General features: G+C 34.0%; 1 protein-coding gene across 1 annotated transcript in view; it reads right to left on the bottom strand.

The window, feature by feature from the left end:
- The window catches only part of CFAP47 (cilia and flagella associated protein 47), a 296,277-nt gene that overhangs the window by 245,002 nt on the left and 31,160 nt on the right, over nt 1-20,115 (bottom strand). The window contains exons 23-27 of the mRNA XM_054060306.1: nt 15,045-15,213; nt 12,222-12,322; nt 10,821-10,980; nt 4,593-4,785; nt 2,967-3,176 (exon numbers count right to left, since the gene is read on the bottom strand). Coding sequence (XP_053916281.1) covers nt 2,967-3,176; nt 4,593-4,785; nt 10,821-10,980; nt 12,222-12,322; nt 15,045-15,213 — 833 coding nt within the window. The remainder of the gene's footprint in view (nt 1-2,966; nt 3,177-4,592; nt 4,786-10,820; nt 10,981-12,221; nt 12,323-15,044; nt 15,214-20,115) is intronic.

The following is a 20,115-nucleotide window of genomic DNA, read 5'->3' on the forward strand; positions in this document are numbered from 1 at the left end:
AATAATAATGTGTTGCTTAGGGACATGGTTTAGTGGCAGACTTGGCAGTGCCAGGTTAATGGTTAGACACGTTGATCTTAAAGGTCTTTTCCAACCTAAAGGATTCTATATATATAATAAAAATAATTTCTTCCAAAAGCCAATATGAAAAACATAATTACACTGACTAACAGCACACACAGAAGCCCTTTGGTTTGTATGGTGTGCTATTCCAACCAGTTGTGATCAGGTTTTATATCACCTGCTCCTACAGCCCACGCACACATGCAACCCCCTGACAGGAAGTCACATATGCATTGGAAAACCAATGGTATCAATTCTGTCCCTTAACAAATACCCATCTACTACGTTTTAAAATACAGCAGCAATTTTAAGATGATTTGACATTACTGAGCATGATATTTTTCACCTTCGTGAGCAGGGATGGTGTTTCAAGGTTACTTTGATGACTTTAGTTTGGTATCTTTTTTTCAAAACCACTTTGAGTTTACCTTTAAATTGAGGATGGTATCCTTTATTTCATTTTAATAGAAAATACAGAAAAAAAATTATTACACAGCAGAAAGGATTATTTCTCTATAACAACTTTTGAGAAGCTGCTAGCGCATCACATAAAAACAGTTATTAAAACTAAATATTGTGCCTGCTCAGCAGCTATATTTCAGTCCTCATCATAAGCTTAAATTAACATTTTCTCATAATTACCTCAAGCTTTAGCACAGATTTATGAATCACATCCCACACAATGATTAAACCTAAGAATTAAATAAAATTAATAAGAAATAGATTGCTGGCTGACAATCTATACAGAAAAATATAAAATACTAATCCAATGAGAGCAGCAATAACTGAAAAGTTCATAACCCTTGCATCAAAATAACATAAAATTTCATTTTATTCTTATGAAAAAGCCCATTTTAAGCTCTAGGGAGGACATATTTCACTCTCAAAATACTTGCTTTACTGAATTTAGTAACTACAGGAATGGCTTTTAATTACAACAATACCTATCTTTCCTCCTTATTTATCCCACCAAGGGGAGAGATGAATAAAAGGGATAAATGCTGAAACCAGTTATTTTGACATAGAACATTTAATAAAGGATTTGATCTCCATTTACTAGGGGCAGAGGAGACCTTCTGCATTGCTGTTAAACATTAAAGTTACTTAAAAAACAACCTACTATAAAATTATAATAAGATGTATAAATTTCAATATTGAATATGCACTAATCAATAAATAGTGTTTTAAAGAAATTCATTTTGGTATGAACACTACGGATAAATTGGTGTCAAACTCTGTGTTTGTCTAGGTGTCTGTTCTGCCTAACAGGAAATAAGACTATGTAAATTCTTAAGTATTTTTTAGATGCAGAACTCATGCTCCCAAATAATTTCAGTACTTTTGTAAACTTCAAGTGCTTTCTGCCACAGTGTGCAGGACTGCATTTGAGGAAATAAACAAATAAATAAAGTAAAACACATCTGTTCCTTATCCCCTCTCTCAGATAGTGCCTGCTTCTGCTGCTGTTTAGGAAGACCATGCAGAATGCAGAAAAAACTGAAGAACCCAGCATGGATGGAAGGAGAAGACACCAATAGTTTTCCATACTTTTCTATCCAGTCGTGTGTCTCAGAAATATATGAGAAAAGTCAGTATCTTGTATACTTTTCATACAGGAAGTATGGTCTGAAGCTGAAATAGATCCCAACCATACTTCTAGGAATTCCTAGTATTACATAAACAAAAAAACCCAACAGAAATAGATATGTGTATGTATGTATATTTTGGAGTCTATAAACAATAAGCTGCACTGATACAGATAAGCAACATTCATCCATGCAGTCTTGTGTTACGACAGAGGCATTAATGTATTAATCACTTAAAGGTTCCCAATTCCTGTCTCTGAACACACATATGCAGCTTTCTTTCTCATTAGCCAAAAAATAGCTCCCAAAAAAATCCTAAACCAACACAAAAAATACAAGTAAACAAACAAATGAAACCATATGCATACACACAAGAAAAAGCCAAAAGAAAACAAAAGAAAACCAAACCAACCCACACTCCTCCACGTGAAGTGTTCCATATTGATCCTTGGTATGGACAGTTGCCTCCACATTCCTAATAATCTGAGTAACAATATTAGAGATATTTCAGGAAGAACTAGTGGTTGGGAAATGCCTCAGCTAAGAGCATACAAACTTGCGTACTCATCTTCAAAATAACTACAATATCTTACTTAGAGACAGTACCCACTAAATTACTCAGAGATATTTCTTCTTGAATTCTTGGGTACCAGAGGAACACCTGAAGCTTTTAAGAGGACTGAAAATGGAGTAATCCTTTGCAAGATCACTCCACTGCAACCTTGTAAAGATTCACAAGCAGGTGACAAGAACCACCAACTCATCCAGATGCCATTAGGATAAAGCCAGAAAAAGAGACTTTAAATCAGTCACAAACATTTCATTGTTTTAAAAAATTAAACATAGGAGAAAGACTCAATGGAATAAAATTTCACGCAGTTTGTCTCAACTCAAAATCAGAGCACCCTGAAATCAGCATGGAATGGGCTTCAAAATTTAATAGGGTATTTTTCAAAAAGCAAGATATTTTGTACTAAAAAACACTGGGGTTTGCAGAATCAAGACCATGTCTCTCCAAAGCAAACTGAGAAGACTGAAGTAGGCATAAGAATTACTAGTAGATATGAACGAGATGTAAGACCTTGAGATAGTCAATTTGATTAATTTTACCTTGGAGATCAAAACTGAATTTTGTGTTTTTGAACTGTAATTCAGTTGGAAAAAAGAGAGATAAATATCTGTGCTTCATTTTCTCTTTTTCTTTTTCCCATAACAATTCTTGTATGTCTCTACACCACCATTATGAGTTCTATGTCAAATATCCAACTTCGTCAGTTTGGACCCTGCCCCCAAATGAATTTGAGTTGCATACATTACCTGTTTTCTTCTTCATCAATGAAGAAAATATTCCCCAAAAATGACATTGGTCTAGATGATCTGAAGCTGACATGACAAGTCAGTTCTTTATTTGTGCCATCTGATAAAAGAAAAACATCTTGTTCTTTTGGGAACTGTACAGAAAAAGGGTAAATCCTGTCACCATCTTCAAGTTCAAGCTCTGGAATCTCAACTTGAATTTGTGATTGCCTGTGTTAAAAATAAATAGTTATGGTCTTTGTAGTCACAGGACAACAATAACAAAATTGATCCACAGTCACACATTTATGAAACTGCTTGTGAGTTAAATACATTAGAATAACTTCAGGTTTGAGTATAAGTCACCTAAATAATGAAAACTCCTCTACCATTTAGACTCTGGTTAGTTTTTTACATAAATATCTGAACATTTCATACTGGCCCACAAAAGTCCAAGAAGTAAAATGAAGAGAAATTTCTGCTAACTGTGCTACAAAGGGCATAAATAATACTTCCTTACTTTAGGTTTCCTAAACTTGAAGCTTTCATTAATATTGGTTAGATTGCATCACTGCACAACAAGGCAAAGCAAATTTTAAAATAGAAATATTAAGGTGAAATTTGTGATGATACTTAAGATCCTTTCCCCAGTTCTGTGTTTTCAGTTTCCATATGGAATCCTTTCAGTTGCAATCAAAGATAGTCAAAATCACTTGATAAATTACTACAACCCAAATGAGACAAGACAATAATAATTTGAAGGTAATATTAATTTCATTAATTTACAGCAACTTTAAAAGTTTTGCTCCAATTATTCTGATATTGAAACGATACTTATGAAAGCATAACATACTAATATTACTGCTCTTTCATAACTGCAATTAGAAAATTTGTATCTTAGAGACCAGGAAAGCATATTTCAGTACAGAAAGGTGTTTGGAAAGATTAAAATACTAAGATTTCTATCAGATAGGAATAGGTGTGGTGCTGGGTTATGGTACACAGTATGAAAATTACAAAAATTCTCTAATAAATTCAAATAACAGGATAAACTGGGTGATCCACAGAAATATGAAAAACATTTGGATTATTTATTAAATGATAGAATTACAACACTTATGCTGCCTTCTCTGAAACGAAAAATCTTGATTAGAAAGAGAAAAAAACAGGAAGAAGAAAAGCCAAAAAAATGCAAGCTTGCCACTTGTCCAAGCAACAGATTTCAAAACAGTGTTTTATATCCTGTGCAGTACAGAAAATATAAAAAAAAAGATTTTATCTGATGACAATGCAAAAAATAAAGAAATACTACTATGATCTTAGTATCTGGCTAAAGTTAGCCAAATATTTCGATAGGACTCTTTTCTTAATTTCAGTGCTATTCAAAGCAATTTTAAAAGCATCTGACAGAGTGAATATATCGCATGGTCACCTCATGTAGCAGGAATGTTTTGAGGATAGAACATGGGGTTGTTGAATGCACAGCCATATTAACTACATGAATTTTACACTGAATACACTGACTCTGTCCTCTATTGAGCAGAAAAATATTACTAACTTCTGCAAACAAAAAATAATTCACTTTTTGGGGAGAGAACAAAATCAAGAATTATTCAGGATTTCCGTAATTAACTTTGAGATTTTTACCTTAAATAATCTTGTGGAATGATATTGATGGCTCTTTCACTTGTCACATCCAGAGGAACTGGTATCAGCATCAAAAATGGGGGATCAAATTTTATTTTTGGTGACTTCAAAATGCCAGACAATGCTATTTTGTAATGTGAGGGATTACCATTTAGAGACACTGACAGTTCAGATGTGTATGTCCCGGGACAAGCTGTTAACAAAGTTAAAAAAAGAGATATTAAACAAAAAAACCCAACAAATTTCTATTACATAAACGCACGTGACTAAAAGAGTTCTAATAAGAGGTTTTGACTTTGGTTTTGTTGTTTTGGGTTTTTTTTTTAAAAAAAAAAGTAATTTGCATTGCTTTCTTACTCAAAATACAGCTTAACATACAGTAAATGTTGTATCAGATTAATTATTTGTTAGGACAGCTTAGAACACTTGCCTGTAGCAAACCAGAAATCCAATTTTTTAATTTGTTCTTCCTTTACTGTATTACTATTCCTTATGTATAAAACATCAATATAACACTTCTCTTCTTCTAACAACTGCAGTAATATTATAAATTATACCTGTTAACACAGGGAACATTATTATAAAGATCAGAAGTGCCTAACTACCACGACAAGAAAAATTTGGTGCCTTTTAAGGTGTGAATCCCTACATTTTGACAGATGACCCTAAAACCTACACTGTTGCCAAGCCAGCCTCACACAAGCCAGCAGGACAGGTGCTACCCTCCACTGACAGCATCTCCCTTCTCCTTGTGTTCTTCTCACACCATTTTGCTAACTGCTGCAAAGCACTTTTTTCTAGGATGAAAAAGCACTTTTTCTTTCACTGATGCAGGTAGAAAGGTCCTTCATTCTACAACCATTACACTATCAAAATAATGTTCAAAACCCCACAGTGCCATTTACCAAATTTTCAGTCATTCCCACCTGCTGAAGAGCTAGCAAAATAAATGATTTTAAGGGTCATATAATGAACTCTTCCTGTACTTAGAAACAAATCTGCATGACGTGTCGTAAGAAAACTCCAAAAGTTTAATATTTTCATTTTCAACAAAAACATCTTTCCCTTTGATTCCCCTCTGCCATCAGGTTAGTAAGTATGAAATAAATCCTTACCTAATATTTAGGAAGGAAAGAGATAATGAAACAAATAATTTCATATTGTTAGGAAATATGTTGTTATTTCAAATGTTAGGAAAGAATAGCGTTAGCCTTCTCTCATACAAAACTTTTCATCCATACTGTACATAACAATTCTAACAAATCCATTACCTACAGGATCTCACCCACTTGCCATAGATCCTTGACTCCGTCAGAAGGCAGAACTGACAGTGCTTATTCTGCACCACTGATCACTCTGTCTGTGGCTACACGCATTTACTAACATCAAAATTTTGCATAGTATGCAAGCCAATAATTTATTATGTCAGAAACACCAGGATGTTGTGATACCATCCTCATTTAAAACAGCCACAAAGGCAAAAAAAGTGAGTGATTCCATTAAGTTTTGTTCATTAGTTTGTAATGCCTAGGACCAATGTTTGTGGGGTATTTCATGTTAAACAAATCACTTCAAAATTAATGAGAATTATGTCCTCAACTAACAGCTGAAGAAATGTATATATTCTATTAATCACACATGTCATGACTACTGTAAAAGCTTGGGCTGCTCTTACTATTCTTATATACCACCATCAAATTCCATAGGTCAAACAACAAGACCAGCAGATGTGAAAATTTTCCTTAAGGAGATTTGATGGTATTTACAAATCTGCCAATCTAAATTTGCCCAGAGCTAACAAAATCTGTAGAATTATATGGGAAGCTTTGTCTTTTCTAGATGTATTTATTAGGAGGAATAAGCATTCATTGCCCTACTTTCAGAAAAACTCCAAATAAAGGGAAATAACTTCTCAAAGTAGCTATGTGCATATATTCATTAGCTGCTTCATTTTCAGTCTAATTTGCATTAGAAAGCTCATCCAGTTCAGATTGGATAGCATGCTATCCCGGAACTATACTTTATGCAGATTTCTTGTTAGCTGAAACAAACAGATCATATTTCTGCTGAAAGTCAATTATATGACACGTGCATATGTACGAGTTTTCCTCCTGATAATGCTCACAGAATTCTGGAGGAGAAATAATTTAAGTCCTCACACCTTCTACTCTACCTATTTCAGTTGCAATTTAAACTAGCAGCAAAAGCCAGTTTAAATTGCCACCTCTTTAAAGGATGTTCATATTACTTGTTCCCCTCTAGCAGTACAATTTTTTTTTCCCCCAGAAGTCTTAACTGTATAATAGCAGGGGTTTTGATCTTTTGAGAGTACGTTGGAAGAAAGTAAAATCACCATCTGCTCTTCTCATCCTCTTAAGTTGGTATTAGACTGTTACTTAGTTCCTACATGTCTCCAAAGTAAACATTTTTAGTGTAGTTGCCTTGAAGTTTGTGATAACTCATCCCTTATTTCATACATACACCTTCAGCTTAAATGAGTGCCAATAAAGGGTTTGCAAGCATTGAAATACAGACTTCAAAGCAGAAAAGTCACAGGTAGTTAAAACTTAAAAGGTAAGCCCTATAACAAAAAATGAAGAAAAAAATCAAAAGCAAACTAATCATTTCTTCACAGAAACTGTTAAAGGGAATAGTTATATTAGTATCTTAATCATCATATCTTCCAGAGACTCTGAACTGGTAACTCACTGGTGTATTTGTGACGTTTTTTTCCCAAATGAGATTCCAGAGCACTGATTTATTGTAACTTACTAAGCTGCAAACAAGTTTTTTTCATAGCACAATAAGATATAATTTTTTCATATACGGTTAATCCATTATTGTATAATACAGCAGAAGAGGATCATATTAATATACTTGCAATTCTTGAGTATATTAAGTTTCATATGCTTTTTTTAACAGGTAGTATCACACTACTATACATTTATATATAAACTCTTGCATTTAATTTGACACTGTAGCTTAATATAGCGTTTGACACATTGTTATAAATGTTGTGGCATATTTAAACAAATTAATGCACACTCAAAGTTCATTTTAAGGTTTGTTCACCCCCACATACTGCAGTATTACAGTACAAATCTATGAAGATTATTAGCATACTATATTCATTAACTAGGTCTCCTGCACGGGTTTTGATATATCTAATGTTCTCTTATGAGATACAATGATTATATTCAGTAAAGGCATACCACAAGCAGGCAACAAATCATGGGAAAATACTTAAAATATAAAATAAAGGGCAATTGATTTTTACTGTTATTTATGATTTTCTGTAAATAAAAGGTATGAGAAAACAGCAAACATATAAATAACTTCAAATTGCAATTATTTATCAGCCACATTTATGTGACATACACCTGCAACTAGACATACAATTTATCCAGAAATTCAAAATATTGGCTTTTATTTGTACGCTATTCTTTGCTTCATAGTCTTTACCACACATAAGCAATGTTAGTATATTCTTATGATGTAAACATCTAAACAGAACAACCATCATAGGGATGATCATTTGACCTTATTCACTATCACATAATCCTTCTCCAGCTACTACACAAAATTGTATTCTTTTTTTTTTAAAATTTCCTCTATCTTAAATGCCACAGTGGTACTTAGAAGATGGAGAAAATGAGAACCTGTGTTCATCCATGCCATAAAAATCACCAGGTATCTGGAAATACAGATTTATTCTTTTTATCTTACAAGTCTAATATTGCCCTGAGCAATTTTCTTTCCCAAGCAATTTATGTTAGTTTAATCAATGCAAAATGCAGCCAATATATCTCCTATTAGAAGACTATGATTCTCAAATTCAAAGTAGACAAAATGTTTATATATGTTCCTCAAAAGCAATTATTTTAGTAGGACTCACAATTATTCTAAGATAAGCATACTCTGCAAAAATATCTATTAGAATACCAAAGTTCCATCACTTGTTTTGCACACTTTATCTGAAGTACTGCAGGAAAAAAATATGACACCCTATTGAATGCAAAGTAGAAATTTATGAAAGGATGAAAAAAATGTTTAAGAGGAATAGAGTTATAGTAAAATACAAATGTATTTTTTAATTGCATCTCAAGGAACAAGAGAAGGTTATGAGTGCTTTTGTGTTTCTCTTTCCAATCTTTTGTATTTGTATTTCTCTTTCCTCTACACTCCAAAGAGCTGGGGTCATTATATATTTTTGTTCGTTGACCTTTTTTAACCTAATTTTCCTGTAAGTTGTATCTCAACAGTTTCTCAAAATTCAGAATTTACGCAAAGCCTTTCTACCGTCTAGATGCTCTTTCCAGATGTGCTTACTTTCATAAGTAAATCGAGACTCCAAATCTCTGTTTCTAAGAAAAGAGACAACTTCCAGATTTTTCTTCTATGATATCTCTCTGCATTTTGTCCAATCTGGTCCCACTGTTTAATTCCTCCTAATTTCATATTCCAACATTTTCTCACACTCTTGGACAATATTTCCATTCAAATCACCTTGGCACACTTGGACTTTTTATTTCATATTGCTCTCAAAACAATTCTTTAACAAAAATTTTCATCTTTCATTTTGATAACTTACATAAGCTAACACGCAAAAAAATTGAGTACCTGCATAGATGAGGTTAAGATGAGATTACATCATTCGCTTCCAAAAGCAAGTACTACACAAAGTACAAAATAGAACCAACCTAGAACAATTTTTAATGGTTGTTTCATAAATATGTGATTCAGAGCCTAAAAAAATGAGGAGTGTTGCAATTTATTTTGGAGGACTGTAGAGGAAAAGGGAACAAAGTGATGCATCAAAGCCAGAAATGTGTTCTAAAGATTTTTGCTCAGGTGTTCAATAGAGAATGACATGGACAGCTCAGAAGTGTAAAAACTACAACTACAGATAGTGACTGGGTCAGAAACTTTCCAAGTATTATATGCACAAAGAAATACTACTTCAGAAAAGTCACTATTTGCTACTCAAAACAAGAGTTAAAGAATTTAAAACAACCTTCTAAATAATTCTGTAAAATCATTGTATATTAATTACTTTTCCACTTCACAAAGCAAAATCACAAGGTGATGCGATTTTTCTTCAACCATAAGTTTAAGGCAAAAGCTACCAACAAGGCATAAAACATAATGGAAAAACGCTTTAAAGCACAGCAAACAACTCAAAGCAAGATGTACAATTACATACTGCTCTTGAATATTCAAAACATGTTCGCAGAGCAACATTAAATACACTCCATTCACAGAATCATAGAATCAAGTAGAACCATAGCAAAACTCATGCTTATTTTTTTTTATTTGTAATTATATTAAATCGTTCCCAGTTCTTAATTGACATTATAGATTTCAATTCTATCATAAAGAATAGCAGAAACATCTTTCCTTAGGACAGCGATGCTTACTTGCTGACTCAGGATCAGATCCAACCACCAAAACAACTTTTCTTCCCTTCAAGAACGCTGGAGCCCCAAAAGAAGGCCACTTAAAACTGTCAAAAAGATTCCAAGTACTCTAGGCATCAGCAGCATATACTGGTGCACTTTATCAACTCAAATACAGTGCTACAATCTTTTCTATCCTAAACACCTGACTGGGAACAGGGTAGAAACCCAATATACACGTTCTACCATTTTTCTGCTGCTGTATATGGTTGATTACCATCTTCCTACAAGATTCCAAGTTTTGTCAGAGATCCGTTTTATATTTTTCACTTAGGGTCTAGTTGCCTGAGCTGGCTTCTCAGAAAATACCGCAGCCAAGTGATTTTTCTTTCTTCTCTTTGAGACAGGAAATTTCCATTCTTACCTAAATTATAGCCACTTAGAAAAAAAGTTCACACACACACATTCCAAATACTCTTGTAAAGCTTTTGTAATCCAAGTCACTCAACCTACATGCACATGAAGGAGCAGTACTGAAAACAATTCAGCTATCCCAGGCTTTGGTGCTTTATATGTACAAAACTTCATGGTTTATATCTGCAAACCAGACTTTTCAAATAATGCTATGAAGTGATTCTGTGCTTTGTGTCACGTCTGCACCTGTCCTGTTTTCTTGGAACAACAACAAAACATGTTTCCGGCATTTTAATCATATTAACAGGAAGTTAATCAAAACTAGAGCTGGTTAAGATTCATCATAAGAAGTCATTTAAACAAATCTATGAAAATGGTATATTGGCCAAACTATCTATAGAATTCCAAAGTTACTTACAGGGGCAGAAGAATACAGCAATACTGATTTTTTGTCCTGGATCAAGAAATCCACTCTGTGGACTAAATTTGAAAATTCTGTCATCTGTATTTTCACCTGCATCGTCACAATTCAATTTCCATGTCAACTGCTGTCCTGTGATATTCTTCAGTTCAAGCTTCTGGAAATATTTTCAGAGAAAGGAGGACATGGTGAAAGAGGATAAGTAGCAAACACTGTGATACTTCTCACATTGCTCTATTCTAACCATTCTTTATGCAGTCAGATCAGAGTGAAAGCAAGAAGGCACTAGCAAGAAATGAAGGATCCAGTTTATTGTATCTGTAAGGTGAGATAAGTATGCCTGCCAGCACAGACTAGATTCTTTGCAGACACTCACCACGTTCACAGAGGGGAATACTTTCTTTCCAGAATGGAAAAATCTCATTTATGTAAGGTAAATAAACTGAAGCATTGTAATGGGACTGCTTAGCTAAACAGAAATGAGAAGTTTTCCCTGGTACAAATGAAGCACAGCAAACACTAAATGCTGTGTCTCATGACACAGTCTCTGACATCTAGATTTCCAGGTAGACAAGTTGAAAAAGCAAGAAGTTCAGAATAGGCTTTCAAAACCCATTCTTTCAATTCAATTAGGTGACAGTGCAAACAAACAAATGAACAAAAAAACCCATTCCTTTATCTCAGAGTCAGTCATTCAACTCCTAACATGTCCACAGCGAGGAAAAGTCCTTGACTTTGCACATCACTGTTCTCTGAAAATACTTGAAAAAGAGTTTCAAGTGTTTTTATCACTGCCAGAATATGTTTTTATAATTTCAAAAAAAGACTTTGGAATTAGAAATGATGAATTATGCTATGGTTATGTTTTGTATTTGTACAGCCAAATTCTCCATGTTCTAAAACAGAATGCTTGTGGCCAAATATCCTGTTTAATGCCTCCTTCCCATTAAGCCCTAAATCATGACAAGGAATTTTTTGGGAGGCTGCCAGCTGGCAGAGATACAGCATACAGGGACAGCAATTTAACTGTATGTACCATCACGGCACATCGATTGCATTCCTGCACTGTCACTGTCTAGTTTACAGTTACAGGCAGAAACAAGTTCAGAAGTAAGCTATTTCTTACACAATCCATAGTCCGTTTTTCATGGTGCCCGTGCTTTCTCATATATCAGAAAGTCAGCTCAAGCACAATTTTGAGTTTTGGAAAAATTTCTAGAGATCAAAAGATAAATACAAAATCAAAAAATGAAGACAGTTAAAATGGAAAAATTTTTAAATATTTAAACCATATATTTGGAACATGACCAGATTCTGAGTTCAAAATCTGTACTCTTTTCCCAGTCATTTTTGAGTAATTAAAAGCTATTGCCAAAAATAGTACCTGTGACCACATACCTGAGAATTCAGGCTTTCATCAACAATATTGAAACGTATGGCACTAGAATGTTGTAAAAATTTAAGTTCCATCGAGGAGAACTCCAAGGGTGAGTTAAGTCCTGTTGGAAAAAATAATTAGTATTATGCTTATACAACATTATTTTGACAAATATTTCCTCAAAGTCCCTGCACACGTTTAGCAGAAATGTTTCTTCCCTTATTTTAAAGCTGTATTTTCTTTGGTTTTCCCTTACTGTACACATAATAACTGTAATTTAACTTTGCATTGACTGTTTAGTCACATTAAAATTACTTAAATCTGTATCTACCAGACATAGAATCTCTCCTTCATATAATGATACTATAAACAGATAGCCACGTGGTCTTCCTAACGCAGATGGATGCGTTTATATTTGTGATGGTAATCATCAGAAAATACTTTTCATTTTAAAAATGGCATTTTTCTTAGTTTCATATAGCTAGAAGAAATCATCAGAAAGGATGAAGTTTAAAGTGAGGATTTGGAAAAACAAAGGTATATGTTTCCACAGATTCATTTTGCTTCTTAATTAAACACTAGAAATCCAGCAAGCATACAGTATCCTTCTATTAAAATCTGCAAGTTTGTTTCACACTCAGTGAGGATGTGTGTTGATCAATTTTCTTCTAGCCCTAAAAAGCACAAATGATCTCCTAATCATGTATCTCATGTTATGTAAACAACAATACTATCTGTATTTCTCTAAAGCACAGGCATATTAACCCTATAAACTAATATTGTGTCAAAGTAGGAACATAATCTAATGGAATGCTTCCACCAAAATGCAGTTATGTCACTTGTGAAGTCTTCACCTCTCAGAGATACCACCTGTGTAAGGAAAACACTGCACAATTAAAAGAATAAGAAAGAAAACTATGTACCTCACAATTTTTTTTCTGAGATTGATTACTAAAACAAAAAAGTCAGCTCACATGAGGTCATTACACTGAAAATACACCCTCTTTTGTGTCTGGCTGAGGCAGGGCTTTTATTTTTTTCCAGCTGAGTTTTCTGGTTTGTTTTTTATCTGTCAGTGTTTCCTTACATATCAATAAGCAGTCTCCAAGGGAAGAGTCTTACAAGTATCCAAGCAAGAAACCTGTTTTCCTTCCCAGATGCTGAAACAGTCTACAGGACTTATTTTTTAAAAAAATTCACAAAAAAAAGATCCACAACCAACTGAAAACATATTGACTACACTGAAGTTAAAAGTCTGAGTTGACTACTCAGAGATTATTGTGATTCTTTTCTCAGGGTGAACAATCCTGAGTACAAACATTAGATATAAGCTATCGATTTAAGTGCCAACTGCACTGTCCTGTGCAGTCTGAATCCCAGTCAGCCATGGCAACTGTTACAGGTTAAAAAAAAATAAACTACAAGAGTGGAAAATAAATATGTGAAATATTGAGTAGTCAAGACAATTTAGTCTTCTCTCCCTTCTCTCAAGTCCATCAAAATTCTCAGTAAGAATGTAATTCCAATACTCAAATTTAAACAGAAGCCACACTTTAGTATTTCAACTATTTCTCAGAATTCAAAACATTATATATTCACTTTAATACTATGATTATTTGTTGTTGGCCTATAGTCAGAATTTCTTTGAAGAAGTACAAATTTGTGACAAAGTAGTCAGTTACTGATTGTATCAATTCATTATTCTACAAAGAAAAGGAAATAAACATTTTCCTTTTTCTTCAGGTTATACTAATAATTTCTGCACTAAAAATTTGTTATTTTGACTATGATTATTTTTAAGACACATGATGTCTAATTATCTCATATGTGCAAGTACATTTATCTTTATTTGACGTGTTCTTAAACTAACTATATTCAGAAATGTTTAATTTATTTCCATTGATGGATCTAGAGAAGATCTTTTAACTTTCCTTTATACCTTCCAAGATCTCAAAAGCAAAGCTTGAGTTAAAGCCTTACAGAGAGAAACAAATAGGTAAAGCCTAGTAAATTGGAGTTGCTTTTACCCCACATTATGCATTTAATTGGCTTAGTCTCCTTCCATGCTCCCAAGATTTAAACATTACACAAACATAATTCCAGGGAGGTACCACAGTACTTAAGTCTCATCTCAAATTTAAACAGTGACTACATATTAAAAACTGAGATGAGGAAAGCTAGCGGATTCAAGTGTTCCATTGTGTAGGTCTACATGACTGTAAGGGTCAGACAGGGGTCTAAAGAGAACCACAAATTATTTCTAAGGTAAGCAGAGAAGAATCATTTAAGATATGAAATCCTTGCTGCAAATAAATGGTCTGTAACTTCAGCCATTAACAAACTCAGACAGGCCAGAGAAGTATAATTTGCACATAAAAGTAAATAGAAGCAAACAGACTCAAATACCACCAGTTCTGTCTGACGGGATCACAGACAGCTAGAGACATTTTAAAGGAGTTTTAAATATAGCTAGAGCTCCTACTTTTAATAGTAATACTGAAAAAAGAAAATTAATGACATACTACCTTTTTACATTTTTGAGGTAAACACTTTTCGGGCAAATGGCTATATAAAAGCAAACGGCTATATAAAAATAATAAATTCCAGCACATCACTATTATGTATAGAAATTTCAGCTTTACACATGAAAAGTAAAGCTTTAAAAAAAAAAAATAAAAAATACAAATAAAGATATAAAATTTTATAGTTTCCAAGAAATTTACTAATTATGCAATTATCAATAAAATTTTTGTTAAGTAGTAATTCTCTGCAATTAGAATACAAGCAAAAACATCACTACAAATAGAAGTATCCAACATCTGCTTATTTCCTGGTTTACCCACCAACTGCTTTAACTCTACAGAGTGGAACAGCCACAGCCACCATCTGTGGCTGAGGAGCAAGGATGTGCTTTACAGATCCAACAGAAGTTGCAGATGGAGAGCTTGGCTGTGTCAATGGGAAGTTAGTCCGAGGAGTATTCACTGGAAGAGTGAAATCATATGCTGCCACCTAAAGGACAAGAATATCATTGTGATCGCTTTCCCAAAGAAATTGTATGTACCTCTTTAAACCATCTGAGAGGTATTACTATTTCAGAAGAATTACTGAAATTAACTTAGGACACGATGATTATATTAATAGGATGGTTGTTTATTAGCACCTAGTATTAGCCCTTTAAGTAAGCAGTGACCAGCCAGTTTTTCCCCAACGAGTTACAAACAGTATGCCCAAAAGTATCAGAGTTATCGGCACAGCAACAGACAAGGCTTCTGGTAAACCACTGTGTTGTGGTCCTCTCCAACTGCTCTCCTGAATGAAAAATGATTGGAGCAGTGGCCCAAATGCGTAAGCATGAGCAAAGAGGAGGAAAATAAAGCAACGTAAATTAAGAAAGCCTTTCTCAAACACTGAAAAGTTCAGCTGTTACAGAATACACGGGAAAAACAAAACAGGTTCTGAGATCAAAGTGGACCCCGACTTAAAATCCAGAAACCTCAACATAAAAAACCCAAATAAACAAAAAAACCACACCAAACCTCTCTTAAAACCTATGTCATTGAATGCCACTGAATTCCAGGAGTCCAATTTCCAGTCATTTGGATCCTAGTTTTCTCTCGCAAGTCACGTCCCCAAAGAAGTGGGGTTTAGAATTTAAAAGATAGTATGCTTAAGACAAAATATTCTCTTTTGACAGACTGTGCACTTGGAAGGCCAAATTTATTCCACAATATACTTCCAAGGATGTATTTCTTGCCTCTTGACCTGTCGTTCCAAGGATCAACACACTAGGGCAGTACAATCTCCAGACAGAAAGGCGTGGATATCTCTGGCCTACAAAATATGCACGCTGCTTAGAATTTGCAGTAAAACTATCTATATAAAGAAGTGATGAATAATTTAAAAGCTTTCAAAAAAACTGCAGAAAATAGTGCATTATGCTCCACTTTCACATATGTGGTAGTAAGCAGAATATATAAACTAAAGGAAAGAAGAAAAAAAAATTGTCCTAAGCCAGGACATGAGGCACACGCCATCTGTAACAGAACCAACATAGAGCTTAGACAACGACAGGCAAGTACACAGTACTTACAGCGTCTGGAGTTCCAGCAGGGTTTGTAACATACAATTACGAACTCCTGTCGAGTGAGATGTGTGCTGAGCCTTGTGGAACATTTGGTGTATTTGTGTTTTTCTACCAAGATCACCACATAAAATCTAATCATGATCAGACTTGAAGATAGAATTGGCTTTTCAAAATTAACATGGTGAATGCCATTTAAGATTATTTTAGTAACTAATGCTCAAGGTGAGTCATAAACAGAGACTGAGTAAAACACTCCTGATTTCATTTACATGCTGTTCTACTTATAGTCTCTCAAGTCACCTACATAAAATATTTTATCAAGTTACACCTTCAAAATATGGTCTTGTGGCATAAAACCACATAATCAAATATTAGACTGAAAAGCATCTTTTCTTCACAGTATGAGAAGTTCCTTTCACTTTAAAATGTGTTAAATACATTATTTCATGTCAATAACTACAATGCTCCTTAGAGTTTTAGACAAACAAGTATCTTTTTTATAATTGAAAGAAATAATTATTGCATTTCAAGGCTGTGAAATCCATCAAAAAAAAATCTTTTAAACCTCTTACCAAAAACATAAGAGAAGTTTGATAGATTAGAGCTGAATACATGATTACTTGGTAACTCTGACAGCTGATAAAATAAATCTGTAAGAGATAACTGTAAAGTAAACAAATACCAGAGAGAGAAATAAAAATACAGAACTCTCTAGATCAAGCATCTCATACAACAGTCACAACACAGACACAATCTGACTTTGTCATACTCCCTTCGGCTGTATAAGTTTGTTATTTGGGTATAGTGTACTCAGCATACACCTTCAGAAGTGTAATATGAAAAATGCTGCATAAATAACCAGCCTACCTCCCACGCATTATAGGTCTGTAAGGAGAACGGAATGAAGACAACTGCATGTCTCAAAACAAAACCAAATAAGTACATGATACTCAACTAATTCACTACATGTAGGACATGATGTTCACTGAAAACGCATATTTGCTATGAAGTACAATGGTGCAAATTCACAGTCAACATAACTCATAGAGATTTATTTATATAATAAAAAAAAAAATAGATCTTTGGTTTCATTCATACATATCTTTGAATCATCAATTACACATTAACTAGCCTGTACTACAAATGAAAATATCTTTTACAAATCTATATATCTTAATATCTTAATAACTGAGTGGCTTCCTGCCTCAGGCCTAAATACTCAGTATACTGAAAGAAAAGGGAGAACAATTACCCCAGCATCCATGACAACTAGAATGGTATTGTATATAAAATCATGCATTAAATACTTAAGCACAGCTGCCAGGTTAAGGGGAAAAATCAAGGTAAGTAGAAAAAAATATGATCTTAGAAAAACACTTCCAAAGCAGTTTTTCATTTCTATCTTTACTTAGTGTTAAGCTTTATAAAATAAATTTTGCTAATTAATATTGTAACGCATTATATATTCTCAAGGTTCAGTAAAACTTATGCTGTTCAATCCAGGAATCATATAGCTTACTTAGCATGAAGAATATGTGACTTCTCCGTAAAACTAGAGTACTTGCTTTCACAGTACTTTATAGGGAATTACAAGTAAATCAGTAAGCTAATTTATGACTTAAAATTCAGTTAAAGCGTATGTAAAGGATAATACTCTCCTATTTACCATGTAACAACATGGAGACTGTTCAGATATCTTAAAGCATTAATAGTCATTGAATTTTGGTGTGAAGGCTGATTTTAAAGTTTCTTCATAGCACTGACAACATATGCATTCAGCAGTGACACAAGGAAAAAGAATGTAATGCATCTTAAAAAAAAAAAAGTTTGATTAAAATTCAAACCTAACTACAAAACCAAGAGGTTTTTGTCCTGCAACTGTATATACTATATGTTCTCAACCTCCCCTCAGATTTGCCATGAACTTTTCCTTGGAACATATTTAAATCTTTCATGCAGCCTATATTCCCCAGCTTCATACCACAGACAAGCAGCATTCCACAATGAACAATGTAAATAATGTTCAAAGCCATCATTCAAAACACTGAAATAAAACTAAATCTTTCCATTGTATACAGTCAGAGATGATACACTGGCAATACCCTGTAATTCCACAGCTGCAGATCTTTCATAGAATTCATTTCTTACATCATGAATTCTGTTCTTTCATTTAAAAAAAAAAAAATCATTAAAAATGCCCCCCCCCAAAAAAAAAACCCGAACCACCCGTCACTTCTCTGCAAAAAGCCTAAGCAATAAACTATGACAGGTGTGACTTGCTGTATTTATCTCAATCAAAGCCCTCATAGGTTTCATGATTACACAGCTGTGTGTTTTGTCTTTTCTCCAAGATGCTGGAATTCGTTATTTTCCAGCAGGGTCAAAAAACAAACAAACAAAAAAAAAAACCAAAAAAAAAAAGGAACCAGAGCCATCCTGCTTTTTTTACCAGATCAGGCATGACGCTGCTGCTAGCAGGTGGACCATCCTGCCTAGAGAAACACAGTTACAGCTGGGGAATGAAGATGAGCAAATGTGTAAAGTCACCACAAGCTGTCTGTTTCCCAGACACAAAACCAAAGGAATGAGGTGCTCTGAACCATTACCTGGACAGATACCTTGTAGAAAGAGAGCCAGGGTCAGAAAAGCCATGCTTCTATGGCTCTCAGACACTACAATTTAAAACTCTATTCAAGCATAACCATTGCCATCAATGAATAAATAATATTATTAATAATCATTCTTAGGTCTGTCTCTAAAAAGAGAGGAGGGAGCTACAATAGATATTTGGGCTGAGAGTCGGGGGAGGAGGAAGGGAGTTGGTTGGGTTTTTTTGTTTAATTACCAGAATCTTTTTTCTATTCAGCTCTGAAATGAGAACTAGCCCAACAGACATTCAACTGGCTAAATCTCCCTATGCTGTAATGAAAAAAATATAATACAATACCCAACTGAAGTGTCTCTCAAATGAAATTACATTAAAGCTAAAAAGAAAGTAGCATACAGCCTGTATACAAATATGACGTTAAGAAGTACTTGCTAGCTTACCTATTTCTATATTTTTGTATACTGCTTTCACTTACAGCTCTGGCTTTCACAGATAACAAACACCAAGGTTAAACTCTCTCCAGTGAGGCAGAGAGCTCTGTCATCTCTAACACCATCTGACACGCTGGAATAACAGGAAGGCATAGCCAGGCCATGTCTGAACAGCATTCCATCTTCCTCCATAATGCATTAACTTCATTTTACCACTTAGAATATTGGGAGAATTATCTCAAAACTTTTTAGATATTATTTCATAAGCATGCCACTATAATTCATCTCTAAGAGCATCTTTTGATGTCATGTAATTGTACATACTAAGTTTTAGTGAGAATTGTAGGAATTAGTCAGAGTTCTCATGTATTTACTGCATTTGCTGATTTAAAGTTTTGAGGCAGAACGAAAGCTATTGCCCAGTTGATATTCAGCGGGAGAATTCAAGATTGCATTCAAGACTAAATTACTTGAAACCTTACATTAATAATTCAGGTAGTTTTAATAAAATTTTAAAGCACATTAAAATAATTACACACTTTTGTGATATTCTTTAATCAACTTTTCTCTATTTTTTTGTTTTAATTTTTCCTTAGTTCTGGTACCTACCTTCTTAGCAATAACATCAGTATAGTAGAGATTTGTTGGTTTATAGGGTAGTGTTGTCAGCAATGAGTACAACAACAGCAAGAAGTTTTAGTAGAAGCAGAAAGCATACTGAAGAGAGTCCAACTCAATGGGATACAGCACTTATGTAGCAGCTGGGAGGTGAGCTGGGTAAGAGCAGC

This window comes from Cuculus canorus, chromosome 1, assembly GCF_017976375.1.
Source record: "Cuculus canorus isolate bCucCan1 chromosome 1, bCucCan1.pri, whole genome shotgun sequence".
Classification (NCBI taxonomy): domain Eukaryota; kingdom Metazoa; phylum Chordata; class Aves; order Cuculiformes; family Cuculidae; genus Cuculus; species Cuculus canorus.